This window comes from Miniopterus schreibersii (genome assembly GCF_964146895.1).
Source record: "Miniopterus schreibersii genome assembly, chromosome: 22".
NCBI classification, from domain to species: Eukaryota; Metazoa; Chordata; class Mammalia; order Chiroptera; family Miniopteridae; genus Miniopterus; species Miniopterus schreibersii.
In genome coordinates, this window is record NC_138124.1 from 1,316,147 (window position 1) to 1,334,839 (window position 18,693).

General features: G+C 47.8%; 1 protein-coding gene across 45 annotated transcripts; it reads right to left on the reverse strand.

Moving 5' to 3' along the window:
- Positions 1-4,786: 4,786 nt before the first annotated feature.
- SNRPN (small nuclear ribonucleoprotein polypeptide N) lies at positions 4,787-18,477 on the reverse strand. Of its 45 annotated transcripts, XM_081124583.1 has the most exons (12): positions 17,901-17,990; positions 14,328-14,626; positions 13,802-13,897; positions 13,170-13,315; positions 8,646-8,790; positions 7,723-7,874; positions 6,999-7,102; positions 6,420-6,531; positions 5,906-6,058; positions 5,504-5,642; positions 5,053-5,178; positions 4,787-4,953 (listed from the first exon to the last, which is right to left on the reverse strand). In XM_081124583.1, exons 7-12 carry the CDS (start codon positions 7,076-7,078, stop codon positions 4,916-4,918), a joined length of 648 nt encoding a protein of 215 aa, XP_080980709.1. In that variant the 5' UTR covers positions 7,079-7,102; positions 7,723-7,874; positions 8,646-8,790; positions 13,170-13,315; positions 13,802-13,897; positions 14,328-14,626; positions 17,901-17,990; the 3' UTR covers positions 4,787-4,915. The 45 variants fall into 45 exon arrangements, with proteins under 45 accessions (XP_080980709.1, XP_080980708.1, XP_080980710.1 ...); XM_081124582.1 differs by lacking the exons at positions 14,328-14,626; positions 17,901-17,990 and adding an exon at positions 18,327-18,455 and having other exon boundaries at positions 13,802-14,140; XM_081124584.1 differs by lacking the exons at positions 14,328-14,626; positions 17,901-17,990 and adding an exon at positions 18,327-18,449.
- Positions 18,478-18,693: the final 216 nt, after the last annotated feature.

An 18,693-nucleotide genomic window follows, 5' to 3' on the forward strand; every position in this document is an offset into this window, starting at 1 on the left:
AAAATAAAAAAAAAAATCAATATGGAAGGATCAATGCAAATGACCAAATGAAATTAAGGCAGATGAGAGATGCAGGAAAGGCCAAGAGGTCTATGGATCTGCGCTTCAGGACTCTGAAGGGGGTCTAAGCCAAGTTCTCACATCTGAGGTTTAAGGAACCAAAGCACTATGGTAATATAATCAGTCACCATCAAGTGAGAAGAGCATAAGTTACTTTCCTGAAGTCTCCTAATGGTCAAGAAATTACTATCCAAGTGGATTCCAGAGCTACAAAGATGCTTCTGAATGAAAGAGGAGCCATGGGAACAGGTTCTTCTGGGCTACATCCCTGCCACCAGGACGCTGGGGCCACGTGGGAACACCTATGTCCTTTTAGTGCAAGAAAAATGTCACTCTAGGTTTCATCATCTACAACTTGAAAAGTTAATTGAAGCCCACCCCCAGATATCCCTACACAGATTTCCTAGACACTGTTGGCAGGGCCGGACTTGCTGAGGCCATTCACCCACACTTGCTTCTACAATGATTGTCCTTGGAATCTGGTGTCAAATACTGCTCCTTCTGCTAGGCTTTCATGGTCTTGCTAAGCAAGAAAAGTCTCCTCACCCAGTCATCTCGAACAGTACTTTTGGTTTCCCCTTTTTGACCTATAAAGGTTAAATTGTGTCCCCTACAAATGCACTGTCACTAAGAGAAGTCCTAGTCTTGGCAGACACTGAACAGTTTGGCCCCCGTCTATGAACAGTTGGAAATCGCGTAGGCCTTGCTTGTAACCACAGGTATTCCACTGTATCTTACTGTAAAGTATTAACTTGTAGTCTAACATTGAAATATCACTAACACTGCCATATTTGTGAAACATTTAGTGTGTCAAGGCACCATACCCCCATTGATCTAGCACAGTGATTTTCAACTATTTTCACATAATTGCGTATAAAGCAATCACTAAAATTCTTGGGCACACCACAACTTTTTTTGCTAATCTGACGAAAAAAAAACAAAAAACAAAAAACAAAACCGGGGGGGTGGGGGTGGGAGGATAATTTTGACGCTCTCATACCGGACCGCTGTTCTGATGCTGCCTGTGCTTGTTTTTTAAAATTGACAATCTTTACTTTTTACATTACTTTTTCCTTAAAGAGATGAGTACCTCTGACTAAATAGTAATATATTACGTTTTAAAAATTCTTGTGGCTCACCAGTTGAAAATCACTGATTTGGGGTTTAGGCAATTGTACAACAACAAAACCAGATAAATTGTCCTCAAACACCAACAACATCTACATCCACGTGAAGGCATTTTCCACACTCCTTACACTTCCACAAATAAGAGGTCCCCATCTACTTGTACGTCACTAGATACCTAGAAGTCCCGTCATTCCACGTTGATCCAGGAGGTGGTAGGCAGTTTCCTTTTCACGTGTCCTGGCTTCTGTCTCACTCCACATGTGTGCCTCCCGGGATCCAAGGATGAGCTTCCTTTGTTGCTTTCAACAACATAAATGTAAACAGAAGAAAAAGAATTATCTCAAAATGTCTATGAAAATTTGCCTTCAAGGTATGCTACGTTTTGCTTTGTCAACTCAACATTTTATGTTAAACAGAACGTTCTCCAAAAATTTAGTGAGGCACATTGGCTGGATTTCAGTGACATTTTAAAGCTCAATTTTTGAAATCATTAAGTTCAGACAAGGTCCTGTGTCATCATGAATCTAGCCAAGGCCTCTGCAATACATGCTGACTTTTCTTCACAAGATCACTTTACCTGGAGTGGTTTGTGTCTCTGTCGTATATGCAGTTACTAGGCTTTTCAGGCTCGTGACAGTACTGCCCAGGTAGCACCCACAGCAACCTGCCAAAAAATTCCAGTGGTCAAATCCCCTTGTTTTCAGTAATCAACGATGTGGGCAAAAGGTACTGCGTGAGACTGAGAAAGTTGTCATACAACACACCCATTAAACATGCCTTGGTTTATTTTTTTATTTTTTAAATATATCTTTATTGATTTCAGAGAGAGGAAAGGAGAGGGAGAGAGAGAGAGACATCAATGACGAGAGTCATTGATCGAGCCCACAACCCGGGCCTGTGCCCTGACCGGGAATCTAACCCTGATCGCCTGGATCCTAGGTCGACGCTCAACCGCTGAGCCATGCCATGTCTGGCCGGGCTTTGCTTTATTATTAATGCAGTTCAAATCCTGAGAGTTACTGTATCTATGGCCACTCTCATGGTAAGTAGAATGCAAGTGTGATTAAGACAGAATCTGATAATGTGTTATCAACTGGGTAAAGTACCTGAAAACTTCATGATATAGTAGCAACTATATTAAACTTCTTGTTGAGGTAAATAAACATTTTATTTAAAATGAATGTAAGATCTGGCCACTGTGGCCCAGTATTTCAGGGGTCAGCTAGAGCATCCAAGGATCTCGGTTTTGATTCCCAGGCAGGGGCAGGTACCTGGGTTGCAACTTTGATCCCTAGCCCTAAGTGGGGCACCTGCAGGAGGCAACAATCGATTTCTCTCTCTCACATCATGTTTCTCTCTCCCATCCTCCCTTCTACTCTCTCTAAAAAACGTCCATGTAAAAGTATCCTTGGGTGAGGACCATCAATAAAAGTAATAAACGTAACACCCCGGGCCACTGTGGCATGGTGGTTGGGTGTTGCCCCATGCACTGAAGGTTGCTGGTTTGATTCCTGGTCACAGCACATGCAAGGTGTGTGGGACCTGATTTCCAGTAGGGGGTAAACTGGAAGAAATCTAAGTTTTGCTCTCATGTCGATGATTCTCTTTCCCTCCCTCTACTTTCCTCTCTAAATGAAAATATTTTTTTTTAGAAAATGAATTTTTCTGACCTTGGTAAGATCATTAAAATTCTAGGTGTTCCCTACTCTCACACAATTCCCTTAATGACCTGTATTAAGACCTACAAGATGCCCAGGTCTTGGGCATAGCCGGCGGTTGAGGGTCAACCTAAGATCCAGGCAATCAGGGTTCAATTCCCAGTCAGGACACATGCCCAGATTGCGGGCTAGGCAGCTGATCAATGACTCTGTCATCATTGACGTTTGTATCGCTCTCTCCCCTTCTCCTTAATCAATAAAGATTTTTTTTTTTTTAAAAAAAGACCTACAAGAAATGAAACATCAGTATCAATTTTGTTTATAAACGTGAGACTTTTGATCTCATTTTTAAGTGAAATCAAAAATCCACTGAACTAAGTAACAGTGGGGATAATTGGGAAATACTGAACAAATGGCATGAATTCTTGATTATAATACAGGTTCTATGGATGTAATGGACAGTATGATCATTATATTTAATGCAAAATGTCTAGTACAACTGAACCTTGAACCATGAGGATTAGGGGTGTCTACCCCTGGCACAGGAGAAAACCAACATGTAACTGACTTCCTACAACCTAACTACTTACCCCTTGGTCAACTGGACTTGAAATTTACCTCACAGTCCACGGTAAATGTTCCCCCTGCATGTATCAAATGTTGTACATGATAAAATTACCACTTTATACATCATGTAACTATGAAGCTGGGTACAAATTACAAGGCTTGTAAAATTTTGTATGATTCCATAACCAAGAACCAGTGAGTTTGTTAAGTCTGGGAACCACATCACTCTGATAGACTTTTATACAAAGAGTTCATACAGTTTATTTTATATATAAAAAACATCATTTATATCAGGTAATTTTATCTTGCCTGCAAACCAAGGAAGGTTTGGATATTTTATGTTACTTACCTGATAGTGACCCACCACAACTGTAGTCATTCGGAAGGTCTACTGTCCTTGGTAGACATTTACTTGAAAAGTGATGATTTAAAAAGTGGAAGATACACAAACCTCTGCTGGGGGAAAAAAAAAATGAAGACAATCAGTCCGGCAGTCTTGAGTTATTAAGAAATTAATGCTTATCTTTACCCAAAGTAGCTTACAAACTAACTCCCACAATCACTAAGGGTTCACTCATTACCTAGCTGAACCCTTTGCAGTAAACGCTAAGCTTTCTGCCCCTTCCTTTCACAAGTCCACTCTTGCAAAATCAACTTACCCTGGCCCTACATATGAGCATTCCTTTTTATTAAACTATTTTATTCCTAATTATCGAGCTTAAAGAGTATACATTTCCTCTTCTGAACATTTCCAATAAACACATCAGTGGACTGAAGTGTCAACTATATTTTAGGATCTAATTCACACTGCTCTGAAATACAAATCCCCTGACTTCCAATACTGAGACCCTGTCATGAGTATCAAAAAATATAGGTAAATACTTACTCATGGGTGGGCAATGACGATTGCTCCAGCATCCTGTCCTGTACTCTGAGCACACAAGGCAGAGCACTTTAAGTTGCCCCACAAGTATGTAGAAGGAAACCTACTCCACGTGCTTTGATTCCACGCCACTGTTTCCTTGTACATGTGGCCTTACAAGACCTCTCTTCCATTCTAGCCTCCCTCCAGGTATTTATGGCATTAAAGTAGAGGAGACCATGTGGGCGTCTTGGCTCAACCATTTAATCCCCTGGGTCAGGAGTTTCCTTATGTGTGAAGCTTTTTAACACCACTCAATGCAGAGGGAAAGTCAGAAAATTGAAATGATTATCACAACCATACTATCACAAGAATTAAAGAGAAACACCTATTTAAGTGAACTGATTAGCAAACTATCTCATTCCTATATAGTAATTTGGAGACAAAAACTATCCCAGTCTTCAGTCTGACCTCAACAAAACCAACAGGCAAGAAAATATACGACAGTCCCTGGCAGTTTCATTGCTCTATGCATTTATTTGCAAATATTAATGCAGCAAAGGGGACATAAGCTCACAAACACTCTACACAGTTTCACAAGACGCATTGCAGGAAAAGAGTGACTAAGGACAACAGTATCCTAGGGTCTTGGTGGACGCATTCCTGGGGGAGGTGGACCTGGAAAATAAAGCAAAATCCCATGAGACTGTTACCCAAGGTGCATGTACACATCCAGGGACCTGGCTGGCACCACCGTGCACCTTCGAACCCACTCACCTCTGATCCCGGGTGGAGGGGGTCTCATTCCTGGAGGAGGCATGCCTATCGGTGTCCCTCGAGCAGGGGGAAGCCCAATTGGTGGGCCCATGGGTGGTCTCATACCAGGTGGAGGAGCCATAATGCCTAGGAAAGAAAAATGGCAGAAGTAAGACCTCACAGAAAGATCAAAACTAAACCCAAGACAATACTGAAGCAAATGGACCCAGACACCAAGTGAAGTTGACCAATTTCTCCCTGACCATTAACCATGTAAGCCGTCTGCAACTCAAGAAAGTCCAAAGCTGTCCAACTAAAAGCCAGGATCTGAAAGTGGGAACTGAGTCTAAGCTCACTAGGAGCTGAGACTGAGTATTTTCTGTCATCCTTTCAAGATGCTCTAGTCTCTTACAGACCCATACCTTGATCAAAGAGCAAAAACTCTTTTGCCTCTTGTCTATCAATTCCTTACCTGGAGGGGGCGTTGCCCGGCCCACAGGTGTGGGGGGAGTCCCCCGACCTGGTGGGTACTGAGTTGGGGCTCCAGCAATGCTGGCAGTGGCCGCAACAGCGGCAGCCGCGACAGTGCCTCGTCCCTGTGGAGTCATTACCTGAGAAGGATGGCCAGAGAGACAATCCAGGTAAGGCACATCCTCACATCATTCAAACACAGAAAATAAATGGTGGGCCTATTACACTCATAGCAATTCTGTCTCCAATTCTCATTTTTAAAATTTTGGCAGACTAACTATCTCCTTTCAATCAACATGTCCCTTTTAATCTAATGAGCCCTTTTGCCTTTTCTCAACTCTGGTTCATCCATACTTAGGTGGCTGTAGTCCACCCCTCCTGATGCACTGTTCCAGTTCCTCACCTGCTGGGAGGGTCCCCCAACCCCTCGTACAGGGCCTGCTAATCCCGCAGGAGCCTGTGGAATTGGAACACCAGCTGGTACTCCTCTGCCAGCGGCCCTGCCAACCCCGGGGCCTCCTGCAGCTCCTGCAAGTGGTACTCGAGCAATGCCAGTCTGGAAGCAGAAACAGGGTAACTTGATTTACCAAGTTATCAGTCATCTTAAAATCCCCAGAAGACCACTCCCCTTCCCACCAGGTCCCCACCCCACTGATCTATTAGTTCTGTATTCACAGGATTAAGTGGTCAAGGGCACCATGGAGGCCCCTGCTGTTTAAATGCGTATTTATCAAACGTGATAACATTATCTCTCCTATGACCCTGCCAAAAGGTAAATCAGCATCCCTGGACCCCTTGTATTCACAACAGGAACTGACATCAGATGTCAGGATGTTTTACTTGACAAAGCACTCCTCAGCAAACCCCTACAGCATCCAATGCCCTCCCTCAGTGTCTGCCCGCTATCTCTTCCTTACATCTTTAGGGGGCGGCCCCTCCACAGTCATGGAAACCAGGTTCTCCCCACGCAGCAGCACCAGGCCCAACACCCGCTTTTCTTCCCGCTCTGGCTGCTTCGCATTCTTTGGCCTATAAATCAGAAGTCAATTTTCATAAGGTAACTCAAGAGATCACTCACTCACTAAGGTACTTACAGATCATTACACATGCTCGTTAATCATTTATGCAAAGACACTCACCCGAAAACCATTGTGACAAAAAGACACGCACCCACAACAGTAAACTGTTGAGATCTAAGAATGAGTGGTGAAGCTTTCTTATCCAAATTCAATATCCCTAGAATATGCCCTAAATTACTCATCAAAACTAACTTGTCAAATACAGATGCAAATGCCTTGGCCAAGACTATTTAAAGACAAATTGAAGCCTCAGCTTTCATGTTAAGATGAGAAATAAAAGCTTTTTAATCTAGTTTCTTCAAATGATAGTAACAAAAATACAGGGGTGGGTAAAAGTAGGTTTACACTTGTCCCTATGGAAAATACATTAATAATACAAGCATAAACTGTGTCTCATGTACTCAACTGTATACCTACTTTACCCCACAGCCTGTATGTCGGTGCGCCATTAGGGTTCTCACATATGACATAGGTGAAAACAACTGACACAGTGCCATTCAATCCGTCAGCTCCACTGGGCACTGAGGGGGGAAAAAAAATCACATACAACTTGAAGCATTATTTGGGTAGAACTGTCCCTGTCTTTACAAGAGTGAACAGAGAAGTTAAGCATTCGACCAAAGCTCTTGACAAATGCCTTTATAACCAACCACATCATAAGCCTTTTATTCTTGACAATAAAATGGTGAACTATTTAAACCAAAAATAACATTGACACATCCACCATCAAGGTATTTTATTTGACCCAACTTTTGCAAGAAGGATATTAAGAATTTTAATTAAGGGAAGGTCAAGGTACATGTTATGGATTCTATTTAAATGTGACAGACTACAGCTAGCAGGCTAGGTTGAGCATCACGTTTTCCCTTTTTACAAAACCTCAATAAAATGGGCAAATTAAACTTCTAGACAGCTCATGTGTCATGGGAACACAGGAAAACAAGCCCAGGCTACATGCCATGCCCTGTAAGTTACGCGCCCACAGAAAAGCCTGCAACAAAGCCACCTGGGAACGTTTGGAGGTATTACAAGCATGAAGGAATGTTGCAGAAAATGTCAACCTACTATTCCCATTTCCCAATTTTTAAAATGAGTGATGTACTGTCCCCCTCACCCAGTACCCACCCCAAGGAGGACTCACTTGATCTTCCTGAACTCGTCACAATCACAGAGGATCAAGTTCATGTGTTTGTCAAAAGCCTTAAAGGTGCCGATGAAGATGCGGCCGTCCTGCAGGATGCAGCGCATCCTGTAGTCAATGTGCTGCAGCATCTTGCTGCTCTTTCCCACGGTCTGGGAGGGGGAGGAAGAGTCAGCAGCTTGTCCAGGGCTACTCTCTCCACCTCCCCACTCCCGGGCCAATACAAATGGGGCTTCATCGCCCTCTCATTTCAATTCCAACTTTCAGGGCCTGTCCTTCATAAATTTTCCATCAGCCACAACTTGGGTAAGTTTCTCGAACTCTATTCTCATTTTTGTCCCTGTAAAGCACCTTTTCAAAAGACTTTTCTCCTAACCATCCCTCCACTGAAACTTTCATATGCAGACAAGGTGCATCTCCATTTACTTCCTGGGGCCCTTTGGGAGACCAAAGACCACTCTAAAATCTAATTTTCCCCACTTCTCAACCAAGTTCCGCCCCCTTGGGTTATCCTATCCATCTGTTGAAAAGACAGTCTAAATAACAAAACTGCAAGACTGGTTAGCATGCTTTCTTTCAAGACTATTTTCCTTTCCTCTAATCAAACTGTCCATTTTCAAACTAGATTTCTATTGTAACTTGACCCAAGAGTTGCCTGTTTGGAGATGGTCCCTTATTGTCATGACTGAAACTCTCCAGTTTACTCACATTGTAAGATTCCTGAAAAATGTTTCCCAAACCATTCTACCAATATGACAACTGGCAGTTCTCCAGTTGTTGGTCCAATCAATAAAAGCTCTATAGAGCAAACACATTCTATATGGATTTACTATTTCTACCATCGAATCACCTCACACTCCGGGAAAACTGTTACACTGGGCCCATATAGAATTCTTACCCCTCTGCCCCAATAAGCATCTTACCATGATTGCTGTTCCACCAAATCCAACGTCCACAGTCAAGTCTCAGGATCCTTAAGACCTAAGGGAAGGCTACAGATAAAGGTATGACGCAGGCTCTGCTACAAACAATGCAAGCTGGGCAGAAGCTTCAAACAGCAGGTGGAGCCTGCAGAGGAAAGCATTGTCGAGCTGCACTGCAATCTATTTGGCATGAAAATCACTGAAAGATATTTAAGACACCCCCATACTCTACAAAGTCCAATTTCACTCCTCTCACCTGAACTCCATTTTAGGCACCTAAGATTAATGAAGTTTTTGGGTGTCTGATACACAATCTTCTATTTGGTGTATTAATTAGTTGCACGTCCCAAACTATTTCACATTTTTATACTTTACGTGATCGCCACAAATTATAGTAATCATGGGACTGTGCAAACTTAACACTATTGACTATTCCTCACCTTTTCACCCTTCCCCACCCACTGTTCAATTTTTATACAAATTGTTAAATGTTTCCTATAGAATAAGTTTTATTTTATTTTTCATTTGAAAATTTGTTACTTCCTTACTATCCTCAAGATTAGCGCATCATGCTCTGGTCCCAAGTTGACACCAAGTCGTCTCAACTTCAAATCTGATATCCGTATGCTTCTCCCTGTATTAACCTGGCTTTGTGCAAATGTTTCCTTCTTTGCTGAACCACTGAAACCTTTTTAAGCTCATCCTCCAACCAATTTCCTCCAAAATATTTCTAGGTAACTTTTCTACCCCAAAACTAAGTGTTACACATCCTGCCTAAAGCTTCCTTTGGTACAAGGGAATATACAACTACTTATATGGATATATAGGTAACTTAGTAATCAAAGGAACTTGCCATTGTAAGAATGTTATCCCAATTTACTAAAAGTGTTTCTATTACGTATGGCAACCAAATATAGCCCAAATTGGTAGTCTCAAACTATTTTAATTATTAAAAATGAAAACATGCAAATCATATTACTTTTGAATAAGCACTTGGTTTTATGCATAAAATCAGCCCAACATAATAAAGCTGGACATATTCCTTTAACAGACATTTCCAATCAGCTTGTTCCAGTTTTTAAGAGAAAATTTGCAAACAGTAACTGGTTAAAGTAAACACTGAATCATTTTCAGGATATGAATATAAACCATTTAAATTGTGGTTATGAATACAGCAACATCAAAATAGTACCATCAAAAATGTTGCACTGTTTTCTGTGGAACTGTGACACTGATCTGGAGGACATATGCGTATGACACGCATAATGCAGCAAAGTTGGTGAAATGTGGAAGGTAAGCCTTACTACCAAAATTTGACTGTTGAATGTATTTGTGACAGCTTAGGGGTATCAGTGTTTTAAAAATCAATTCCTTACCATTACTCAGAATATCTCCCAAACCTGTTGCTCTAATATTGTGCATCCTTTATCCAGTCTTTTCTCAAAATCATTGTCCCCATTTGCTCACCAGTGTCCACTGCTGACGCCCGTACATAATTCTAGTATCTATACACTGCCTCTCCCATTACCCAACTAGTGTACTCAGAGATACAAGGATGACGGGGATATCCCCAGACCCGGTATCCGGCATTTAATAAATTATGTCTCGACCTAGTAAAATCAGATTGAACAGATGATAAATGTAGTTACTGACCCAAACTCACAAGTTAACTTAATGCCTACGACTCAGATGTTGTAAATTTGACCTGATCCTCTAACGCAGCCTACATATCCTCACCTGTCCATTGGTTAGCTCACTGTAACCATGCAACCCATGTCAAAAGACACTGCTATGTACAACGACCGACTTTATCTCAACCTCGAAGAACCAAATGCTTCTAGAAGGGAACAAAGCAGCAGTGTCGTCACTGCTGACCTGTGAGCTCATGCAGAGTTTACCCCGCCCTGACTCGGCTGTCTCAGGGTCCCTCGTTCAGAAGTCCTTAAGCTATAAAAGAAAGCCTCTGCCAAGCAGACTGGCTCAGCTTCCACCTATGATCCAGAAGATCCCTGTATGATTCCTCCCTCGGGGCACGGCTAGAGTTCCAGGATCCATTCCCAGCAGGCGGCCTGCAGGAGGCAGCTGATCAGTGACCCTCTCCCCATCCTTGATGCTTCTCTCCCTCTCCCTTCCTCTTTTAAAAAAAAAAACACACCAAAAAAACATGGTCTCACTTGGCCAGGACACATACAACAGATGCGACAGTATGGAATAATGGTAATATATTAGTGCTCATTCAAACCTAGGAGACCCTTCACCAAAAATGTGCAAGAGTTTAATAAGTAACAGGATTAAAAAAAAAAAAAGACCATTTGTTCAGAGCAATGCCAGTTACAAACCGCAAAACTTTTTAGTAAGAGCCAAACATGGTTCTGAGGAACTAGCGCTCCTGGAGCTCTTGATGGCCATCAGCCACGCTCACCATGCTGTCAGAAAGCCATGTAACCGACACTGAAGTCATAGTAATATTTATACTGTGCAGTGCACACGGGATCCAAACCCTCATTTAAGGTACAAATGTACCTTAAAATTATAGTACTGATACCTATCATAGCTAGCTAGAAAAAAATACAAGGTAAATGTAAATAATGGACTATTATTTAATCATTATAAATCACAAATATGAGCACTATGTAATAAATTGGGAATGATATACATGTGAAAAAACAGAAAATGTTTTAAAAGATGAGTCCACCAACCTGTATTTTCAAAACAAGAGCAAATGGGAGAAATCAATTTCAACCTCATGCTGTGTTGAAACATGGGCATATTAAAAGTTTTTGGTTGATTTTCCCATTTTTCTTGGCTATTACATCGCTTTAGATTAATAACTTAAAAGGAAATGTTGTCAATAGTTAAAATTTCTTTTGAAAACTACCCAAAAACACATGTCTATGTGACTTTTAACACGATTATCATCCCTGATGCTTACCCCAGAAACTCTCCGGGTTCTCTACACCCTGTAAAGCTCGCTTCTCAACCCCTTTCCTTAGCTCCTTCTACTCCCCCCACTGGCCCAGCTAGTGTTACCTTTGGATGTGGGTGGTTTCTGTTACACAAGGTAACATGTCAGGTTTCATGTGCCTTTCAATCTGCCATTGCAGTGCCAGTGCAGCCACAAACCATATACAAAAATCAATGGGCATGGCTGTGTGCCAGTGATATTTAATTCACAAAGGCAGGCAGTGAGTGGCTCACTTCTTTACCACCCTGGTCTAAAAATAATCCCAACAACTAGTGCTGCTTAGATAAAGCTAGCGCTTGAAAATCCGGAAGCTAATGGTCCTAACTTGCAGATTGTAAGTTATGACTTAAATATTATACTTAGGAACTTATAGAAGTAAATGACCTTCACTGAGGAGCAAAAAAATCCTCTTAAATAACTGCACACTTAGGTATTTAAGAATGCCCTTTCTATGGGGATAGGAACAATGACCTGATTTCACTGTCTGAAATCAATTCCACTGTCTTACAGCCACATTCAGGCAATCTGAGTAATCTGAGGTTTTCCTTAAAATTTTTTGTTTTGCTTTAAAACCCAAAGGAGTGGCCATAAACAGGACTCATTAATGATTTAATATTACCAACACAAATAAAGAAAATCTAAGGAAACTCACCTGTAAGCCCCTTCATGTCTCAGTTTCTAAAAAGCATATATTAAAACCTTTGCATTGATGTCATTCCATTCTTAAAGTTAAAAAAGTCACAAAGGGAAAACAATGCATTAAATCAGAATCAAAATATGAATGGTTCTCCTAAGAAATGCAAGCGACCAACAAAAACAGACAGACTGCAAATAAATCGACAGCACATTGAAAAATCATAGATAACATCTTTATTACATAATCACCTGATTGAAATACATTGGTGAAAACAAAAAAATGAGAAAAAGGCAAATTAAAAAAGGCATGAGTAAATAAGCATGGGAAAATAGTTTGCTTTTCATTTGCTAATGAATGTGAGGTACACTCACAATTCGGAAGGCATAAATTTAAATTACGGACGCAGGTTACAGTGTATTGTAACTGGCCTTCCATTTTTAAGACAGTGAAGACTAATACAACTTTGTATAGTCGAACTAATATATTTTGTACGTAATTTAGAAAGTGTAAGTTCTTTTCAATTTATGTGTACATCTGAAGAAATAATTGTTTTTTGCAAAGCCAGTCACTGAAGCTATTTTCAAACTACCAGCAGGAAAAGAAAGTCTCGGGGAGAGTTCCAAAACATTCATTAGCAAGATTTTCAGCCGTCATTTGTAATGATTTTTCATTATGTTAAGTTGAAAATCAATACACGTTAAACATGAAGAAAACTAACTCCCTAAACGCATGCACCCCGAGGAAGCGGGCAGGAGGCTCGGCAGGGGCGTCGGTGCCCGCCCGCGGGCCCTGCTGTGACTGTTCTGAACTCCGGGGAAGTGCTTCCGGTACGAAGCTCTTAAAGAAATCCCTCGCGGAACCGCGTGGCCGCGCACCCGTCCCGAGGCCGCCTGCGGTCCTGACCGTGCCTATCAGCTCAAACCTGGTTTCCTCGACTCCGCTCCGGGCCGTCCCCGCCGCCTTCAGCCCCCTCTCGGCGTCTCCGCCACGAAAGCCGGTCGCAGCTCCGCCGCGAAGTCGGCCGCGCGCGCTCGGGGCTGCGGGGAGCGTCTGGGGAACTGCTGACACCTGGACGGAGGACACGCGTCAGGAGGCCCGCGGGGGCGCAGCGCAAGAAAGCAGAGACCCTGCCCTTTAAAACGGCTCCTCCTTAGGGGCCCAGCGCAGGCCCCACGGGACACTGTGGAACTCGGGCGTCTGCTCGAGGGCGCCGGGAGCACGCTCCCATTTGGGGACACACCGAGGACCTGAAACAAAAGCAGGCGCGCCTCCCGCAGCAACGCCGCGAGCGCCCAGGACGCCCCCCGCCCGTCGGAAGGAGCTCGCGCCGGCGAGGGCCCGGGTTTGCGGGATGGAGGGCGCGCGTCCCGGAGCTTCTCCCCTCCCTGCGGTCTGCAGGCCCGTGTCTAGTAACGAAGGACCCGCGGGCACTGTCTGTCCGTGTCTACAACCTCCTAACAACAAACCCACCGCTCAGGGACCCTAACTGAGGGCACAGGCTCCCCCCCGCGGGCCGCGCCCCCGGCGCCCACGCCGCCCGCGGGCCCCACTCACTCGCGGCCGCCGAGCGAGGCCGTGCGCCGGCGCTTCACCTGCAGCTCCGCCTCGGGCCCGCGCTGCTCCGGGGTGCGTCTCAGCGGCAGGCGGTCCCTGCGGGGGGCGCCCGTTACTGCCCGGCAAGCTCGCGGGAGAACTTCCCTCCAAGTTCTATCTAGCGCCGCTCTTAGCGCGGCGGCTTAGCACCGCCACCATCGACTGAAAGCAAAGCGCAGCGATACCCGTCGACTGCCCCGCCACGAGGCTGGAGGACCACGGTGAACGGGAAAAGCCGCCTTCCGCTCGTCAGGTTCCCCCCGAGACCCTGTTCCCGTCCCAAGTCCCTCCGCAGACAGCCTGGGGGAACATCGGGAAGCTAAGCAAAAAGGAACGCCGTTCCGTTTTCCTAGTACAGAGTTCATCATCTAGACCAACCCAAGTTTAAATCACACGACGTCCACTTAAGCAATTTTCTGTGCAAATGCTTTCTTAGGGGATCTGCAAAACCAAACAAAAGGATGCGAAAGGAAAAAGGAAAAGGAACCCAGTGGCCGCCATCTTAGGACTGCAGATCCGCCATCTTAAGACTGCAGGTCCGCCATCTTAGAAGTGCAGATCCGCCATCTTAGGAGTGCAGGTCCGCCATCTTAGGAGTGCAGGTCCGCCATCTTAGAACTGCAGACCCGCCATCTTAGGAGAGCAGATCCGCCATCTAAAGACCGCAGCAGAAAGCGGAGCAGCTCCCAAAATGGCCGCTCCAGGTTCCTGGGCGCGAAACAGCCATGTGGTCTTTCCTGTGGCAAGCACAGGAACCACTCAAACTTCACTTTAAAAATGCTAATTCTGAAAGGACAAAAGGAAAAACATTTTAAAAAGTCATAAAAGGCAGAATCCAAGTTGTCTGAAGCCTAGTTATTTTAAAAATGTTAAGCTTACGCAATGTAAACCAATAAGCTCGCTAATTACCCCAAATATTGTTTTATTTCTTCAAATACTTCCATGTTCTAATGAAAAAATCGATCTTAAAAATCACGTCTATCACATATTTTTAAGTTATGTAAGTGGTTTTTTAGGAAATGGTTGTTCCCTACATGATACCCGAATTCCCTGAGGGTTAATTCGTAAGCCGGTCTTCGCCAAAAGGCAAAAAAGGCTCTGCCTTCAAAGAGCCGGCAGGATGGAAATACCTGCAACTACTACAGAGCTGATGGACATGTTGAACATGAACTCTTCCAACGCAAAAACAAACACAATTTTTAAATGTTAAAGGACTTGCAGACTGTTTTCCAACAACTATGTACAAATTTCCATCAGCACAAAACACGCTCAGCCTCAGTCACGGGGAAACGCAAAGCGAAACTGCGAAACCGCCGCACTTCGCACCTCGGCGAGGAGGACGCGGGCGGGCTCGGCAGGTGAAGCGCCGGCGTCGCGCCTCCGGGCCGCCAGCCGCCACTCGTGGCTCAGGCGCTCCTCTCGCTAGACGGAGGGAAATGAAAACCGCAACCCGAGCGTCAACGTGCAGCCGAAAAGGGGGGAAATTGTCACCTGTACGCACGTTGTGTTTCAAAGTCCATTTAAAAAAAAAACTAACCTGGCAAAACACCAAACGTAAGGATCACAAAATGGCTTTTTTAATTGTCCAATAGTCTACTAATAAAATCTTCTAATATTCTACCAACTGTTTAATATCCTTTACATCCCACCCAAAATTAGTAAAATTCAACTAAAATCTCAATAATGAAAATGAAAAATGCAATCAAAAGAGACAACGTGAGCCAATCTCAGCCTGCAGATTTTCCCACAAACGAGAGAAAACCAGTTAGTGCTGCAGGAACCGACCCCGTGGCCCTCGGGGCCCGGCGGCCATCTTCCAGGAACTGCAGACAAAAGAACTTCCTCGCCCGCGCTGGGCGGCAAACGTGGCGCCACGGGGACAAAATGGCCTCGCAAGAAAGCCCAATAAAATACAAAGCCAACTGAAAAAGTTTGTTAAGCAGCAACCCTAGGGTCCCTCCAACACCGTCTCCTTGTTTTAAAGCCCAGGAAAGGCTCACGTCACCCTCCTCCATTTCCAAAGCCACGTCCTCAAGGCCTTTCTGAGGGACCCGCCTGGTGGACCCCGAGCCTCACTCGAGGCTCCAAAATGGCGGAGGGCTCGTCCCCGCTCATCCTCAGGCCGCGCGCCGCAGGGACGCCCAAACCCAAGTGTTCCACGCAAGATCCCCGCAGGGAAAAGGCAAATCATACACGTAAGATTCCAGGCTCCTGTTTTACAAGCTACCCTGGAACAGGCAAACCCAGAACAAAGCCCTCCAAGGCCCTGGGGTTCCTTACATTCCAACTAAAAACCACCAGCCATGCTCATGGACATGATGGAGGAAAACGAGGACAACCACCAAATACACCGTAATCCTGTCATTGAAACCAAAACCCTTAAAAGTTCCACCCCACCCCCAAATCAAAGACCCAGAGAGTTATTTTGTTAAATATTATTTCCCAACAAGTTTTTAATAGTTTCTTCTACTTCGAAAATTTATGAAAACCACTAAATTAAAAAAAAAACACCATGTACACCCGCAGCCCTGTAACAATCTATCCCCTCCTCTCCCGGGCTCTTCTCCTGGAGCCCGTCCCCCTTTAACACACTGACTGATACAGGTCGTGTCACGCAGGGAACACCCCACGAGTCGGAAACGAGACTGAAGGGTGGCACCGTCGTGCATCTAACAAAACCTTCCCGGTGGGAATCGAAGTTTTCCGGATGGGCAGGTACCTAACTGAACCCACTTTGAATACAAGTTAACCGTTACCTACGCTGCTCCCAATGCGCGCGGAAAACCCACGAAGACACAAAGGAAAGGCCTTTCCGGGGAACCCGCAGACATTTAAAATGCCCCGCACCGGGGATGGAGGTTGCCTTAGCAACGCAGGGCGGCCTCACCTTTCCCGGCCTCCAGGCCCGCACCGCTCCCTCCCAGGCGCCGTCCCAGGCCCGCACCCGAGGACGAGTGGCCCCAGCACAAAGCGCGCGCCTCATCGCCTCCGTCCACTGCGGCGCTGTGGGGAGGGGGCTGCCGCGTGGCGGAGGCTCAGCCGCAAGCCCCTCCCCCGCCCCGCCCCCTCCGCTGCAGCGCCGGCGGGAGGCGGCAGCTTTGTGACGGGGAGGGGGCGGCCTGCGCCGGGCAGCGGCTGCGCAAACCCCCTCCCCGCCGCTGCCCACTGCAGCCCCCTGCGCCTGCGCAGCCCCGCACCCCCGCCGCTGCGGCACCTTGGGGAGGGGGCCGCTGCCCCCGCGGGCCCGCCTCCTGCCCTCGCACTGCAGCTGGGGGGGCTGCAGCTGCACTGAGCACCGCCCCTCCCCCTCTGCGGCACTGCGAGGGGTGGGCGGCGGCCCCCGGCCCACGGCGCCTGCGCGCCCCGCACCTCTGCGGCGGCGGCCATCTTTGGGGAGCAGCACAAAGGCCGGGATGCGCCCCCGAGTCCGCGCGCCCAGGCTGCCTCCGGACCCCTCGTGCCGAGCGGGGACCGCACATGCCCCGCGGCGCCGCATCCCTGACCTCGGCGCGTCCTCGCGCCTCGCGGAGCGCGTCACCCTGCCCCGCAGGGAGACCACAGGGACGGGACCCTGGACCCATTTTTTTTTTTTTTTTGCAGCCGTCCCCTCAGCGGAGGGCGGGGCACAGAACCGCCGTGACCCGCAAAACCCAGTCGGCCTCCCCCGAGACCACCGCGCCTCCTCCGTGGGCCCAGCAGGCCGTCCCCCAACCCCACGCCACCCACCCGGGCACGACCCGCCACGGCCCCTCGCCACCGCCACGGCAACCCCTCATCCCCACGCCGCGGCCTCGCCACACCCGCGGCCTCGTCCCCACACCCACGGCCCCATCTCCCCACGGCCACGGCCTCATCTCCCCACACCCGCGGCCCCATCCCCACACCCGCGGCCCCATCTCCCCGCCGCGGCCTCGCCACACCCACGACCTCATCTCCCCACACCCGCGGCCTCATCCCCACACCCACGGCCCCGCCATGCCCGCGGCCCACCTCCCCACGCCGCCCGCAGCCCGGTCCCCTCGCCGCCCCTTCCCTCCTCGAAACCGCCGCCCGCGCCCACCTCGGCCACCGCGGCCACGCCGACCTCGGAACCGCTGGAACCACTGGCGCGGCCCCTCACCACCGGGCATTGTTAACACCCACGCTCCGCCCCCTCACGCCACCCGGTCACACCACCCGTCACCCCGCCCCGAGCCCCCTCCCCGCCCCCGCCCCCGCCCCCTCCCCTGAACCTCCCGCTGACGCGCGCAGAGCCCCCCGCCCCCGCTCAAGGACAAAGGGCCGCCTCGGAGAGGCCCTGAGGCGGCGGGAGGGTGCTGCGGGGGAGCCGCCCGAAAGCGCAGCCCCGCGCCCCGCGCCCGCCCCGGCGCCTCCTCGGAACAGAGCCCTTCGGGTCCCGGGTTCCCCGGAGCCGCCACACGCGCCAGGTCCCGCCGGCCCGGGGCGTCCCCGAGCGGCCGTCCCCGGCGGGAGGCCCCGCGCTGACCTGGCCCGCTCCATGGCGCCGCTGCCGCCCTCAGACCGCGTCAGGCATCTCCCGCGGCCGCTCCGCTCTGCCCGCGACCCGCAGCCGCCGCCGCAGCGCCCGCGACCCGCGCCCGGCCAGCCCGCGCATGCGCCGGCGCCCCCGCCGAGCCGCGGCCTCCGCGCGTGCGCGGCAAGTTGCCGCAGTGCCGCGGTCCCGCCGCAGTGCGGGGCGCCTGCGCCCTGCTCGCCTGCAGGAGCTGGGGGCGCGCCCGGCCGGTGCCCGAGGCACCCCGGTGTCAGGACGGTGCCTCCCCATTTTAAAGTGCATGTGAAATGTCCGGGAGGGAATTCCTGTCTCCCAGCAACCGCTTGCGGGCACCCTAGCC